The sequence below is a fragment of the Ursus maritimus genome, unplaced genomic scaffold (genome assembly GCF_017311325.1).
Source record: "Ursus maritimus isolate PB19 unplaced genomic scaffold, ASM1731132v1 scaffold_28, whole genome shotgun sequence".
Taxonomy (NCBI): Eukaryota; Metazoa; Chordata; class Mammalia; order Carnivora; family Ursidae; genus Ursus; species Ursus maritimus.
Window position 1 is genome coordinate 18,946,546 of NW_024425341.1, and position 17,577 is coordinate 18,964,122.

A 17,577-nucleotide genomic window follows, 5' to 3' on the forward strand; every position below is an offset into this window, starting at 1 on the left:
CAAAGTGTTACTGCAGCCATACTCAGGAAGGAAAATGAGGCTCTACCTTTTAAAGGGAGGAGTGGCAAAGAATTTGTGGACATATATTAAAACATTACAGTAAGCTCTGTGGGTAATGCCATCTCTCTGCAGTAAAGAAATATTACCTCCTAGAACTCATATGGTTTCAGTTTGGCTAAGTATTTTGCTAACAGACATTTTCCAAAAGAAACTCAGACACTTCAGCACAAATAAGAATTATTTAAAATTTGGAACTTTAAAGATAAGCTAAAACTTTATAAGTAAGGAAACGAAGATCCAAAGTGTTTAACCTTCTTAAGTCTACAGGACAAGATCTGAGGTCCCTAGATACCCACTATAAATTCTTTGAGGTTTAATTACATGTTAAAATGTCCAGCTCTCCATGGAATTCAAGGTAATAATAAAAATTCGATGTAACAGTTCATGAAGATTTGAAAGGTGGGACAAATAGATAAAAAAGTAAGAAACATAGTAAGAAAGTTTTACAGGGGATATAAGCAGATAAGAATACTATAGTACTTGCCCTTAAGGTGCTTCACTTTAAGTAAAACAAAAAGCTTCCAAACATAACCACAACAATTAAAACTATTATTTGTTTATTTTAGCAACGAACATATTTCCTTTTTTTTTTTTTCTGTCTTTCAAAACCAGAATGATTGAGGGGATTCAACAGTAGTGGGTACCAGTTAAAACAGCCAGTAGTTAATATCTTAAATGTTTTGACTAAGAAATTAAAGGACTTAATAAAAGTGATTTTGATTTATTTTCTATTCAGAATTTTGCTCATTGTAAAGAAGAATTCACTAGAGTTCTTGATAAAAACACAAGTTCAAAACCCCGGTGGAGATAATGCATTTGAATAGAAATATCTCTCAGGCCTACTTCAATAAATCTTTAATTTTCTAGTACTCAAGTTTCCCAAAGTGGAGAATATGTAGAAAAGTTCCCTTTGTTAATGGAATTTTGACCCAAATACTAAAGAAAAGGGCTTTGGGAATTAAAAGTAGGCTTGCCAGAGAATGTAGCACATTTACTGAATTCTTATATAAGTCACCTCTTCTATCTGGGCCATGTGGATTTGCTGTGAATCGTTATCTGGAGAGCCTACAAATAACAGCCTGTTTTAAAAGCCAATTTTTATGTTTGTTTCTTATCAAAAAAGAAGAAGAAGAAAAGAAGGGGAAGAAGAAGAAGAAAAAGGAAATTTCCTGAAAACTAGATGAATTGTCCCTCTGAGTCAGGGTTCCTATAAGGGTAACTTCCTATAGAAAAGACAGTGGTTAATTGAAAAGAGGAAAGAGCCTCATTAGGTATCCTATTTAGGAATCACTTTATAGTGTCCAGTTCCTTTGACTATTTCCTTGTTTATCACATAGATAAATAAACCTAAATATTAAAAAAATATGTATGATTCTTTCCTACAATGAGATTTTGCATTTTAAGTTATTGGACTGATATCAGCTCTGTGAGTTCAGGGTACTGCTATATTGTAATCCTTAAATAGGGAAAATATGAGATTGTTTTCATATTTTTATTTTAAAGCATGCTACCAAATATTTTCTTTTGTTAATTACAGAAACTAGACCACTGGACAAAGTTGCACCTAATACAAAAGTTAAGAGTTATCCCAGGAGGAGCCTGAGTTCTCAAAGTGAAGAATTAATAGGGCAAGTTTTTAACGCATTTCATAGAGAGCAGAAATCACAAGGAGGCCATATATCCCAAATGTGACCAGGACACAGTTTAAGATAATGAAGTAGCATGTTGCTGATATTAGAGGTAGAAATCATTTGATGTAGTACCAATTTGATTGTTTGTTTAAAACCCAAACCAGCTTTTTGTCAGCCCTAATTATCAACTCTCAGAATTAAACCACAGCTTGGAGGAGATGCTGAAAGGAGTGTGTTGGGGAAGCAGACAAGGGAGGAATAATGGGACCTCATTTATCATGCAAAGTTACTCTTTAGGGTCAGGTGTGTATCACAGGCTTCCTGTATTACTTTCACTTTGGGAGAATGTTTTTTATTTTGTGGGTGTGCCTGTAATCATAAACAGTCTTATAAATGAAACAGCCACTAAATCATTTACTTTGGACCTTGATGAAAGGCATGCCCATTATAGGTATAAATCAGCCCTTTAGCATCACTGATGATTGATAGAAATACTCCAGGTCTGCAAAAGCTAGCTTCATTTGAAGTGCTCCTTGCAGCTCACAGCTTTGGTGTGAACCCCACTCCGTTGTGTTTCTTTGAGAGAGACATCACGTGAGGCCAAACTGCAGAGCATTCAGTCGGCCTCGTGAAAGTGTATAAACATTTTCTAGTGTGGTCATAAAAATTAAGTGACTTCTCCTTTTACTCCACTAAGTGTACTCTTAGCCTGTAATGTCTGCTTGAGAAAGAAGAGGTGGGAGGGGAGACCAGGCCAGACTGACCTGTAGAAAAGGAAAAGTGCCAGGGCTTTGTATTGAACTTTGTCTTCAAGTCCCCTGCTCCTTTAGAATTTGTGGCACCCACCCATTAAGAATCTCAAAAATGATGAATGTTCAATTACTCTTTTAAGCTCACATTCCCGTTAGGTTTTTGTTTCCCAGTAATTAAAAACAATACTTTGGTTTCTCACTTTTTTTTTTCTCTTGCTGTCTGTGTATTTACGGTTATTTACAGATTCCAGGTATTTACAGAAAAAGTAATATGTCAGTCCAGAGAAACTATGTAAAGTAGGGGTTAAGAACATACACTTAATCTGTGTTAAAATCCTGAGTTCAGTTCTTGGCTTGACCTTGTACAATAAGATACCTTGTCTCTATGTGATTTCCTCTTATATAAATTGCAATAGTGACAGTATTCCCTTCATAGGGAGTCTGGAAGGGGTCAGGGAGAGAAGCTATTTGTCACTAGTCATCTTTCAGATATAACCATATATGAAAGTGAGAACTTTGTTCTCTGCACATGCATTTCACACACTGCTAGATAAGACTATAGAAGCCAGAAAGGCAAACATGCCCTGACTCATATTAATACAACTATTCATAATTTTATGTCATTAAAAAATAACATTCCAAAACCAAGCATACTCTTACCATACAATCTAGCAATTGCACTCTTCAGTATTTACCCAAAGGGGTTGAAAACTTGTGTCCACACAAAAACCTGCGCACAGATGTTTGTAGAAGCATTATTCATAGTTAATTGCTAAAACCTGGAAGCAACCAAGAAGTCCCTCAGTAGGTAAATGGATAAATAAACTGGTACATCCAGACTATAGAATATTATTCAGCACTAAAAAGAAATGAGCTATCAAGCCATGAAAAGACATGGAAGAAACTTAGATGCATATTATTAAGTGAAAAACAACGAGAAAGGGCTTCATACTCCAGGATTCCAACTATTTGATATTCTGGAAAAGGCAAAAATATAGAGACAGTGAAAAGTTCAGTGGTCACTTGGGGTTGGGGGGAGGCTGAGTTGAATAGTCAGAGCACAGGATTTTTAGAGCAACAAAACCATACTGTATGATTCTATAATGGCAGATACATGTCATTATAGATTTGTCCAAATCCATAGAATATACAACACCAAGAGTTAACCCTAATGTAAGCTATGGACTTTGAGTGATCGTGATGTGCCAGTCAATTAACAGATGTCACAAATGCACCACTCTGTAGAGGCTGTAGGTACTGGGTGAGGCTGTGCATGTGTGAGGACAGTGGGCAGGGAGGCAATCTCTGTACCTTCCAATCAATTTTGTTGTGAAACTAAAACTGTTCTAAAAAATAAAATCTAGTTTGTTTGGTGGTTGTTGTTGTTTTTAAAGGAACAGTTGGAGACAAATGCTAAACTGACCAGGATGCCCATATAAACTGGGATTATCCCAGGTAAACCAGGGTATATGGCACCCCTTCTCATCCAGGTCAGACTTCCTGCACAGAGTAGAAGGGAAATCTGGAAGGCCAGATGGAAACTTACCAGCAAAAGTAGGGGATTCAAGTCACTAGTGTGGTTAAAGAAATGGATTTGGACTCCGTGACCTTGTTATTGGAGAGGAAGGTCCTAGAATATTTGTCATGTTATCAAGAGCAAGCAATTGAAAGGTGCCTACAGGCACCTAAAGGGCTCAGCTGCTTAGGTGTCTGCCTTGGGCTCAGGTTGCGATCCCAGGGTCCTGGGATTGAGCATGAGTTGGGTTCTCTGCTCAGTGGGGAGTCTACTTTGCCTCTCTCTCTGCCCTTCCCCCCACTTGTGCTTTTTCTCTCTCTCTCAAATAAATAAATAAAATCTTCAAAAAACAAAAAAAAAAGAAAAGAAAAGAAAGGCCCCTATATAATGCGTATCTAAATTAACCCATCTTTGTTCCTCATAGGGTAGACACCTCTTACATTTTTTGACTTAATTCAGGCATGTACCTCAGAAATGCTAACAGACACCTCTTCTGTCTATGTATGCATTCTCAAAGCAGAATGTTTTTAAATATCTCAATGTTCATACAATTTACAGCTTCAAAAGCACTGAATATTTGTTTATTATTTGATTAATATCCTTACTTCACAAGCCTTTGGTTTTTTGTTTAATTTTATTTAAGCTCCATTAGTTAACATACAGTGTAATATTAGTTTTACATTTGTGATTTTTTTTTTCAGTTTCTATTTGTCCTCTATTACTCCAAGTTTTGTCTCTAGGTCCCAGTCACATGTAGTGCATTCTTGTCCTCGCTCGGGTCTGTGGTTTATAGCACACATAAAATACATATTTCAAATCAAATTTTTTTAGTAAATACCACTACAATGAATATCTCCCTGTAACAAAAATGTTTTTGGCCCCCAGCCAAGAGCCCACTTACATGAAGTAATATTTGATAAGAGTAAATTCCAATTCAATGAACAAGGTTATAATTTGTCATAAAAAGATTTATGTGTATCATTTAAGTAGTTTTAATCTGTATTCTTTTTGCAGTTATGACTTAGTGGTGTATGTTTTGAGCTTCTATCAAAAGTTTAGTTCTGCCAAAGGTTTTTAAGTTGAAAAGTATGAAACTATGAGAATATTAGTAAATTTGGGGTAATATAGGTGAACATGTAGGCATTGAATTATTGACATGAAGCTAAACTTATTTTGGGATATAACGTAGTAACTAACCCAGTCAAGGTGGGGTATGAGCGAAATGCTTCCTTATCTCCCAGACTTCTAAGAGACTACGTTAAAATACAACAAATAAATTCATAATGCAAATTATTTATAAGATAGATATTATATGAAATTCTATGTTAAACCATTAACAAATACTTTGCCTCTATACCTTTTTTTAATTCCAGTATAATTGAAACAGTATAATGAATACAGTGTTATATTAGTTTCAGGTGTACAATTAGTTTCAGGTGATATAACAATTCTATACATTACTCAGTGCTCATCACAATAAGAGTACTTTTTTTTTTAAGGTTTTTATTTTAGAGAGAGAATGACTGGGGGTGGAGGGTCAGAGGGAAAGGGAAAGAGAGAATTTTAAGCAGGCTCCACACCCAGTGAGGAGCCCAACGTGGGGTTTAGTCTCACAACCCTGAGAGCATGACCTGAGAGGAAATCAAGAGTTAGACGCTTCACCAACTGAGCCATCCAGGCACCCCTACAATAAGTGTACTCTTAATCCCCTTCACCTGTTTCATCCATCCCCCCACCAAACTCCCCTCTGGTAACCATCAGTTTGTTCTCTGTAGTTAATGGTCTTATTTTTTTTAATTTGTCTCCTTTTTCTTTGTTTTGTTTCTTTAATTCCACATATGAGTAAAATCATATGGTATTTGTCTTTCTCTGACAGACTTATTTCATATAGCATTATACCCTCTAGATCCATCCATGTTGTTGCAAATGGCAAAATTTCATTCTTTTTTATGGCTTAGTAATATTCCATTGTATGTATGTATATGTATGTGTATGTATATGTGTATATATACATCTTTATCCATTCACCTACTGTTGGACACTTGCTTTCATAATTTGGCTATTATAAATAATGATATACAATAAGCATAGAGGTACATATATCTTTGTGAATTAGAGTTTTCATATTCTTTGGGTAAATACCCAGTAGTGGAATTAGTGGATCATATGGTAATTCTATTTTTAATATTTTGAGGAACCTCCATACTGTTTTCCACAGTGGCCACACCAGTTTGCATTCCCGCCAACAGTGCATGAGGGTTCCTTTTTCTCTACATCCTCCCCAACACTTGTTGTTTCTTGTGTTTTTAATTCTAACCATTCTCACAGGTGTGAGGTGATATCTTATTGTGGTTTTGATTTGCACTTCCCTGATGATGAGTGATGTTGAGCATCTTTTCATGTATCTGTTGGCCATCTGTGTGTCTTCTTTGGAGAAATGTGTGTTCATGTCTTCTGTCCATTTTTTAATTGGATTATTTGGTTTCTTTGGTGTTAAGTTGTATATGTTTTTTATATATTTTGGATAGTAACTCTTCTTTGGATATTTCATTTGCAAGTATCTTCTCTCTTTCTGTAGGTTGACTTTTAGTGTTGTTGATGGTTTCCTTTGCTGTGCAGAATCTTTTCCTTTTGATATAGTCCCAGTAGTTTATTTTTGCTTTTGTTTCCCTTGCCTGGGGAGACATGTCTAGAAAAATGTTGCCACTACCAATGTCAGAGAAATTACTGCCTGTGCTTTCTTCTACAATTTTTATGACATCAGGTCTCACATGTAAGTTCTTATCCATTTTGAGTTTATTTTTGTGTATGATGTAAGAAAGTGGTCTACTTTTATTCTTTTGCATGTAGTTGTCCAGTTTTCCCAGCACCATTTATTGAAAAGACCATCTTTTCCCCGTTGCATATTCTTGCCTCCTTTGTTGGTGATTAATTGACCATATAATCGTGGGTTTATTTCTGGGCTACCTATTCTGTTCTATTTCTCTATGCATCTATTTTTGTGCTAGTACCATACTTTTTTGATTACTACAGCTTTGTAGTATACCTTGAAATCTGGAATTATGATACCTTCAGTTTTGTTCTTTTTCAAGGTTTCTTTGGCTATTCAGGATATTTTCTGGTTCCATACAAATTTTAGGATTATCTATTCTAGTTTTGTGGAAAATGCTGTTGGTATTTTGATAGGAATTGCACTGAATCTATAGATTGTTTTGGGTAGTAGGGACATTTTAACAGTATTTGTTCTCCCAATCTGTGAGCATGGAATATCTTTCCATTTCTTTGTGTTGTCTTCAGTTTCTTTCCAGTGTTTTATAGTTTTCAGAGTACAGGTCTTTCACCTCCTTTGTTAACTTTATTCCTAGGGATTTAATTCTTTTTGGTACAATGTAAATAGGACCAATTACTGCTTTTATTCTGCTACTTCATTATTAGTGTATGTTTACCTCTATACTTTTATCAGTCTATTAACCAATATTAATGTTATACATTATACAATATATAATATATATATATTATGTATAATATTATCTATCTGTATCTCCAATAGTTTCTGAATCACGTATGGAATTCATTTGAGTTCAAGGAAGTTCAGTAAGTGATCAATCCCATTAAGAGTTCCTGTTGAATGAGAGTGGTGGCCTGACATATCTCCTATAGTTCAGAGGTCACTGAAAGGTCCCACAAGTGCAGCAGACAAATATTCTACATTTTCTGATACAGTTATGACTTGCACATATGCCCTTAAGCCCTGCTGCTCAAGGTTGCAGAACTGGGAGCCTGTTCCTCAGTGTAAGGACTCAAGAAGAATAGTGTTACTTGTTGACACCTAAGGGGACCAAGAATAGACCTATCTAGTAACAGTTGGTGACAGACTCCAAATTAAGGGTGAGGGCTTGAGGATGATAGCTTCCAAACTGCATAAAAACTTGAAGTAGCTGACCAAAAAAAGGAGAAGTATTTCTTTCAAAATAACACAGAAAATAATTATAAATAGTTCAAAGTAAGTAAAGGAGGAATGTACCTGAGGAGAAACAAGTTAATTGACAGAAGGAAGTGGAAGAAGCAGAGACAGATAACCTATGCTTCTTTGCATTATTTCAGAATGAATATGTAGTTACTTTTTTTTATCATAATAACAAACCCAACAATAGGAATAGTTTACACTTAGGGAACATTTGGGCAAGTACAGTGATAATCCTCTTTTGTGCAGTATGTCATTGAATCATCACAAATAGCCCTGAGATGTAGATATTATTTCTACCCTCTATTTAGAGATGAGGAAACTGAATTCAGAGAGTTCTAGAAACTTGTCCAAAGTCACAGAGCCAATCTGTAGCAGCGAGGAACCTAGTACTTGTTGATATCTTAGCTCTGATTTTCTATTTTAGACTTCAGTCTTGAATTCGTAATTATTTATTTTTACAGCATATCTTTTTATTTCATTTACTTCCACCACAGCAGGCAGTAAAGGGCTGTGCATACAGTGGATACTTAATGTGTGTGTCTATTAACTGAGTGGCTAGAACGAGGCAGAAGAGGATGAGAATCTCAGAGCACATGACTAATGGCCAGGCATTCCAGGAAGGGAGTGGGGAAAAGGTCATCATTAAAGCATTTTAAGGAAAACAGTGGTATAGTAATAAATTTTAGCAGAGCCAGTTGCCTTTGTAGTGCCCATCAGATACAGAGAGAAGGAGGGTTGCACCAGCAAAAAACTATGACTCAGGCTAGAAAAATGAGGACATGGACAAAATGAAAAAATCCATTATGAGGGATACCAGGGGGAGTAAAGGGCACACATTTAGCACTGAGGAGCAGATGAATTGCTGGTTATAACGTTGTCCACCAAGAAAAATAAACAGCCATTCTGAGTCAATTGCTCCCTGAATAAGTCACCTATCTTGAATATCATCTTTACTGAAAATAAGTCTACATGTCTATGGTGCTCCTTAACTGTGAACTTTCATTAACCAGACTCTAAAAAAAAAACAAAGCTTCTTTGAATAATCAGTATTTCTAAAAGGCTACCATATGCAAATCACTGTACCAAAGAGTAAAAGAATACTTTTGTAAGAACTTACAAATTGATTTTTGAAGAAGTTGCAAATATCCAAGAAGGAAGAAATAATGCAAATTTTCTAGCAAAATTTATGAACCTATTCAGGTACTTCAGCAACAATTATTTTTCCAGAATCACTAAGGTTGAGCATAAAATCAGATGTTTTAGAATATATAACTTAAAAATTCACAAAAATAGAGCAACTTACAGCAAGAGTCACAAAGTAGGATTAATAAAATATCGAAATTATATAAAACCATGTAAAAGGTAAAGCGATTATACCAAAATGGTTACTTCAATTAAACATTGCATTTAGTACTGAACTTTCATAATTACAATTGGGGAGGGAGACATGACTTGTTAAATTTTGAAAAGAATTTATAACATGAATATGTTATCTAAAGGATATTGAGTTCTGCCATGAATAATATCTTAATCAGTGATTTATTGGAAATAGTAAGTGTCCAATGCTTGATTTTGGTTCAGGTCATGATCTCAGGGTGGTGGGATTCATTAGATAGAGTGGCAAGTAGAGTCCCATTTCAAGCCCCATGACAACCCCCTTGTGGGGCTCAGCGCTAAACGAGGAGTCTGCTTGAGATTCTCTCTCTCCCTCTTCCTCTGCCTCTCACCCCCCTGCTCACTTGCTCTCTCCCTCTCTCAAATAAATCTTTAAAAAAAAATAAAAAATAAAAAAATTAAGGTTGGAAGTCCAGCTTACATTTTTATCCAGAGAGTCATCCCACCTCTGCTCAAAGGAGTGAAAAGCACCAAAGCATCCCTTAAGAATCAACTTAGTGTTTGCTTAAACGCTTACACAACTATTTTAAGCTAAGGCCTCAAATTTCTACACCATAGAATATAGATGAAACCATGGTTTCAGTCTGCAAACCTATATATAGACAGAGTCAGTGATGTTGGCCAAAAAAAATAAAAGATTCCTCAGTATGGCTGACAACTTTCATTAAATAAGACATGTCAAATTCTTTTTGGAAATAAGGATACACAATTACATTTCTCGGGTAATTATGTATGCATTTATTTCACTTTGGTCACATATATGTGTACCCTGACGACAGTCCTCATACTAGCACATTGTCTCTTCCACTGTAACTGAATTTCCTTTATCTTCCATTGAATGATTCAGAAACGAAGTTAAATTGAAATTATGCATGCAAGAGGGAAAACCTTGTGATGTTTGACTTTACCAGTCTTATGAATAAAGGTATAGTAGACAGTGCTTTAAGACCCAGATTCTACTCTAATCTCCAGTTGGCCAACTTAAGGTCTGTAACATCGACTAAATCATTAATCTCTCTGGATCTCAACATCCTTATAGGCAAAGTGACAGAGAAAGAACTAGATCAGTGTTTCCCAACATATGGATACATAGACTACTGGTGAACATCAGCTGATACAGGGATAAATATTTTAAGTTTTAATAGTTCTTTTCATGTGTATTATAAATAATATAACCCAAAATTCAAACCCATAAATTCATGTATTTCACTTTTGTTATTTAGAACAAGGAAAAAAAAGATATTTATTTAAATTTAATATTTAAATTTTATTAAACAAATAATTTATAAGATACATGTATGTAGTTAAGGTTGAAAAGGTGGTATTCAGAGTAGTTTGGGAAACACAACTAAATGATATCTAAGTCCCTTCCACCGTGAAGAGCCTGTATTTTTAATAAAAGAATGATGACTGTCAAAACTAGAGAAATACTTTGTAAACCAAAACAGATGATATCAGATTGCCAATCAGACACAGCTTTTCAATGAACTTCTTTGTTCAAGTGGGATCAAATAGAAATCATTGACTAGTTAACAATATCACAGACTGGACTGATTTCAAAAGAGTCTTTAAATAAAGAGATGTAAACAAACCCATTTTTCAATGTACCTTCTTTTTCTTTATATAGTCTTTCATGTCTTTCCCAAAATATAAATCTCCAAACTCTTCCTGTTGCCCATTGTGCCCTCAATGGGCTCTTGTGCCCTCGTCTGAGTTAGCGGCTATTCCTTCACTGGGGGATGTTTTCCTGCAATTTCTAAGGACATAATTACCCGTTTTGAAATTTGTCTGTAAAATATTTTTGTGGGAACAAAAGTGAATGTTTTTAAGGGAAAGGAATAAATTACTTTGCCCTGATTCTTGCCATTTTTTAAAAGGCAAATGAAGATAATTCCTATAAAACAAAACAGAATATCCTAGACATTTCTGTGTGAACATGTCTAATAAGATATGCAAAACAAGTGCTGCCTATATAGAGAGTAAATGCAAAATACATGGTAGTGCTTTGTTGTTTCCTGCAGGACAAAAAAAAAAAAAAATCCCTTCCTAGAACATGAGTAGGATCTTTCAGTCTATCCTCGCTGCCCATTGATTGAAAGATTGGCTTTCAAAGAGCCTTCTTAACAGTAGTATTCTCTGGTTCTGATTCCAAAGAACTAAGAGAAAAAGTAATTTATATGAGTGAGGGACATAGCATATTAATGAAAACAGCACATTAAAGAGGAAAAATCATCCTCAATTTCCAACTAAAATCATCAAGAAGAAATTACATCAACAAACTGTCAGTGCACAAAAATGAATTCAGATATGACATCTATTATGTGACTGTTTGTTAGCAGCTTCTGTGTCACTGGTGTAAGTTCTTAAAAGGTGTCCAGCTGAGGTCCCTCCTGTAAGTGCAGAAAGTCATTCTAGCAGCAGACCAAAAGAATCAACATATGTCTACAACATTTCCGGAAGGCATGTCAAAACCAGCATTTCCTCTAACCATGTTTCACGTCAAAAACATAAACAGACATACGCACAGACTAAGCTCCCACACACAGCTTTAAAAGACCTCGTTAAGAGAAAGAGAATTTTTTTCTCCCCTTTTCCTAAAAAGCTTTCTCTTTAATGGCTTTTTAAAATTCAATTATAAAACACCTTAACAGATCAACTTAAATGAAAATCTTTACTTGTAAGAAACTGCTGGAGGGTCAGTACAGCCATTAAAAAAATATTTAAGATTGTCATCCTATCATTTGAATATCACAAAGAAAAATAACAAGACCAAAAATGATTTTCTTCTCTCATTTGGAAGTTATTAGTAGACTTCCCTTTGTTCCGTTAAGAAATGAGAGAAGAAAATATGAAGTTACAGCGAACCCATATGGGCAGCAGGAAAATCCTATTTAATTGCTTTATTGCCAGAAATGTTAAATCACTTCCTGAGGATACAGTTCAAATGAAACATATGGCAACTATTAACAAAAACCCCTAATGAATTCAAAAATACGCTTTTTATAGGAGCTTTCTCATAAGCAACAGTCATACATGTTATTTAAACTGTATATATGAATATGTATTTGGTACTTTAATTCCACAAATGTTTGATGAACACTTACTCTATACCAGACTATGCAGCCACCTTGCATGGACTCTTGTTCCAAGAGCAGGAACAGATATGATACTACAGAAACTCAAGACCAAATCTAGCCATGCCTCTTCTCTGAAGTCAAAAGCAAAAAGAATCTTTGGACCAACGTCTCCTTCCGAAGGGTTCAGTGCCCTAGAAAACCATTCCATTTCCACCTGGGTGGTCCTAATTATCAGCTGTCTTCTCACTGCTTTTGATGTCACACCAGTGATGGTGCTAATCATTGCCCTTGAGCACCCACTGTATGGAACTCTTCTGTCTTTCATGTACCCTCTTCAACTGGATTGTGAATTCCACAAAGAAGGAACACTTTGCCAAGGGTTTCCATACATAGGATAATGTGAGGCATGTAATTTAGGAATCAACAAATAGCTTTAATTAACTGAAAATGGAGTGTCAGCATTTTAAAAATTTATTTATAAACCTTTTCTAGAGAGAAAATTCTCCCTCAAATTCGAAGATAAATCAGCTGAGAGACATTCAGCTGTGGACTGCGTGGTTTTACTTTGAAAAGGCAGTTATAAAATTCTGGGTGCATGAAACTTTGACTTTCCTGCCTCCACATCATGTAGTTATTTCATGGAAATGAGCCTTGGTGGCTTAAAGACTCATACAGAACGTGGTGAGATTCTGAAGTAATTGGCATTGGCTACATGGAGGCTAAAATATTTTTGCCTTGTAGCACAACTCATTGCTTAACATTTTTATTAAATATTTACTTACACGTGCTCAGTAACACACTTCGCTATCAAATAGAACAAAATATGGAAAAGGCCTGTCGCTGGTCAACCTGTGATTTGGGGCAAGACATTCAATTTGTTTAAATGCCTTGGCTATAAGAAGAGAGAACTTAGTTAGATAATTTCTAAATATCTCATACAGGTATTCCTGCATAGATATTTTGTGATCTCAGTCAATATTTTATCATGGAATCTCTCCAAATTTTTCTTCTCTTGTTTCAAAAAGACTCTGATTAGTATTTTGAAGCTAGTCTTGACCTCAGAGGCCAGCATGCCGGTGGTTGTATCCTGGCTTCTATCACCGACGGTGACCTCACAAAAGTTACTTCCCTTTCCAGGACTCCGTGGGTTATTCTAAGGATTCAGTGAGTTTATGCAGGCAAAAGCTTAAAACTGTGCCTTGTCCCTATTCAGAACCTAGTAAGTGTTTGCTATTTCCTTCTGAGGCACATTCTCCATGAACATCTTTTAACTGCGTATCACCAGCCTTTACAATCTTGTCAATGGAAGGGTTTCAATTTTGTTTTCTTGTTTATTTGCTTGTCACAGAAGAGAAAATTTAATTTGAAAGACCTCATCTCCAGTCAGGGAAGAAATCCAGGGGTAAGCTTAAAATATATAGTGTGAATTTAAGTCCATTTATTTATTTATTTTTATTTTATTTTATTTTATTTTATTTTATTTTATTATTTTATTTTTTTGAGAGAGAGAGGAGAGTGAGCAGCATGAGTGGAGGGAGGTGGCAGAGGGGAGAGGGAGAGGAAATCCTAAGCAGTCTGCATGTTCTGTGAGGAGACTGTTGAGGGGGGTCTCAATCTCACAACCCTGAGACCATGACCTGAACCAAAATCAAGGGCTAGATCCTCAACCAACTGAGCCACCCAGGTACCCAAATTTAAGTCCATTTTTAAACCCTTCTCAAAAAACTTACATAAGAAGTCAGCAAATATCACCAAAACCATGTGATAATTTTCCTGTAAAGGGGGAAACAGCTTTTCTATAGAGTAGAATCACAGCAGTTCTTCTTGAAGGAAAGGAAAAATAGATGACCCATCTATAAGTGAAAGGATGCTGAGGAAGATACTTAAAGCCTGTGCAATCCCTTTGATACTCTGGTCTCTGGACATGACCCTCCATTCTGCCTTTTTCTCACCTGATAGTCTCCTCACAGCTGCACCTTTGCCAGGATGCAGAGTCAGCATCCACATTCAGAAAACAAGAAGTAAACAACTAAATGTAGATAGAAATTAAGTCAAAATATACCTTCACTGTGGATTAATCTTGCCAAAATAAAAACCTCCTCTATTTTTTACCCATAGAGAGATTTGCCTCTTATTTGAAAATTGCATCAATCACCAAATTCTCTAAGTTCCAAAAGTGAGGATCTCAGCAGTAATCAATATCTCACAAAGATACAGGTATCTTGATATTTGATATTTCTGGAAATGAAGATCAATGCTATTTCCTTAGGCTTATCTGCAATTGAGATGCATGTGAACTTTCCCCTTCCTCCCTCCCTCCCTCCTCTCTCTCTCTCTATCTCCCTCTCTCTCTCTCTCTCTCTCACACACACACACACACACACATGTGCACACGCACGTACATGCGCACACGCACGCACATGCAACAAAATTATTTACCCATTTTAGCCTACTTTTCTTAACCCCAACTCTGAGGACTTTGTCTCTGAAGAGAAGGAGAGATGTCAGTTGTAGACATCCTGTTTGGTCAGTGGTTTGGAGTAGAAGGTATCAAATCCCAGTGGGTCAGATGGATTGAAGCCTTCCAATACAAGTTAATACCTTTATGTTCACAATATTATAAACACGAATAACTGAGGTGAATGGGAACCAGAAGTTCAACTTCCTTAATTTATTTTAGAATATCCCCTGATAGTAGAACTAGACAATTATACGTTAAAGTCTCTTGAAAACATCTCCTTCTGAATTCTATTTTTTAAGCAATGGTAGTGATAGATGATAGTTGCTGGGAATGGAACTTCTAGACCATGCCTATCAGTAAATTGACCCATTGTCCCAATGCCCATAGAAACAAATAGTAACAGCAGTTACCTGTAAGATTTCAAATGTTTTATCGAAGCTACCACAGTTAGTCCTTTCGGCAACCTTAAGAATTAGATGTGATTGTCCCCATCTAATAAAGGAGGAATCTCAGGGTGCCTGGGTGGCTCAGTCAGTTAAGCATCTGCTTTCGGCTCAGGTCATGATCCCAGGGTCCTGGGATGGAGCCCCGCATCAAGCTACCTGATGAACAGGGAGTCTGCCTCTCCCTCTGCTCCTCCCCCTGCTCCTTCTCTCTCTCTCTTCTTCTCAAATAGATAATAAAAATCTTTTAAAAAATGATAATAATAATAAAGGAGGAATCTGAGCCTTGGAGAGAGAGGGCAGAGATTTGAAATGCCCAGAAAATCACCGGACAATTTACTTCTTCTGTCTCACAAAATAGGACAAAGAATTCTACCCAAATTCAAAGAATGTTTTGGTTTCATTTATTGCCAGTATCTTTTTAAGGGTAATATGTGTTTTCAGAGAAGAAAATAATTACATGATGATTAAAAATTATTATACCTGGATCTAGTAACTTTACTGATAGTTCCCCAACTCTCATTTTTTATTTTTATTTTCAGCTTTACTGAGGTATAATTGACAAAATTGTAAGATACTTAAAATTTATATCATGGTGATTGGAATACATATACATTGTAAAAGGATTTCCACTTAATTACCGCATTTATCACTTCTTGTGTTTATCTGGTTTTGGGGGGTTTTTTTGGTTTGTTGGTTTTTTGTTTGCTTTTGGTGAGAAGATTTAAGTTCTACTCTCTTAGCAGATTTTAATTATACAATATAGTGTTATCAATTATAGTCACCATGTTATACATTAGATCCTCAGACCTTGTTCATCTTATAACTGAGAGTTTATATACCCTTTTACCAAATTTTCACTATTTCTCCAGCCCCCTGTAACTTTTCTACTCTCTGACTCTAGAAGTTTCACTTTTTTTTAATTCCACATATAAATGATACCATGCAGCATTTGTCTTTCTCTGTCTGGCTTATTTCATTTAGCATAATGCCCTCAAGGTCCATGTTATTGCAAATGGCAGGATTTCCTTCTTTCTCATGCCTAATATTCCATTGTATATATACCACCTCTTCTTTATCCATTCATTCACTGATGGACGTTGAGGCTGTGACCATATCCAGGCTCTTGTGAATAATGATATACTGTTTTTCCATAGTGGCTGTGCAGTTTACACTCCCACCAACAGTGCACAAGGGTTTCCTTTTCTTCACCACCTTGCCAACATGTATTTTTTGTCTTTTTCTTAGTGACCATTTTCCCAGTTGGGAGGTAATATCTCATTGTGATTTTGGTCTGCATTTCCCTGATGATTAGGGCTGTTGAGCACCTGTTCATGTACCTGTTGGCCATCTGGTTGCTTTATATGGAAAAATGTCTGTTAGTAACTCTGCCTGCTCACTTTTCTGCTGTTGGATTCTATTTAATTTTTGCTCCATTTTTGGTCGTTCATTTTGTTCCTGATAATGTTGTGATATTTCTTTCTAGTAATAATATAATTTTGTGACTTTTTTTTTCCAGGCAATTCCAGGTATTTCAGACAAGGAAAATGCTGGTAAGTCAACATTTGGTTATGTTTTCCATCCTATTTTGAAATAAAATTCCATATTCATGTAGACATTTCATTAAATATTAAAATTGTATAAATCTCATCAATCTCTGGGCAATCTCATCAATCTCTGAGCAAATGGTATGATTGAATTCCTGAAAAATCAATTTGGTTTGCTCAGAATGTAAGAAAAAAATGTGGTTTCTTAACAGAACATTACTTTATGTTAGAATAAGATGTATGCTTCTTGTAGCCTTACTTGTAACCATATCCACAATTTTTTTTTCTTGAGGAAAAGAATTAGATGTTGCTTAGTGTACTGGGAAACAGCCTTTGGACATCAGTTGTCGATAATTATCAAGATTTATTTTGTCATCTTAAGTAGCTTATATAGTAGTCAGAGAACAAGATGTACTTATTTAAAGCTGATGCCGCACCATCAAAAATATAATTCTGAAGCAATATGAACAATTATATGAGAAAATCAGAATATGTTTCTATGCTCTGTGCTATGTTTATAACTATTTAGCAGGATCATGGGAGATGGATAAGGACTGATGAGAAACGTTGAAATGTGAAAAATCAGACTTGGATTGGTAGATTCAGGAGCTTTTAAAAAAATCTTTTAATCTTCCTCAATACTGTTTTATGTTTTATGTATTGTAATAATGATATAATAATCTTTAAAAAAAAAACAGATTGAAGGTTTACTACCAAACTTGAAGCGT

General features: G+C 35.6%; 1 protein-coding gene across 1 annotated transcript in view; it reads left to right on the forward strand.

The window, feature by feature from the left end:
- Window positions 1-16,899, forward strand: part of LOC121099750 (rho GTPase-activating protein 7-like) — a 199,141-nt gene extending 182,242 nt beyond the window's left edge. The window contains exon 5 of the mRNA XM_040643173.1: window positions 16,822-16,899. Coding sequence (XP_040499107.1) covers window positions 16,822-16,899 — 78 coding nt within the window. The remainder of the gene's footprint in view (window positions 1-16,821) is intronic.
- Window positions 16,900-17,577: the final 678 nt, after the last annotated feature.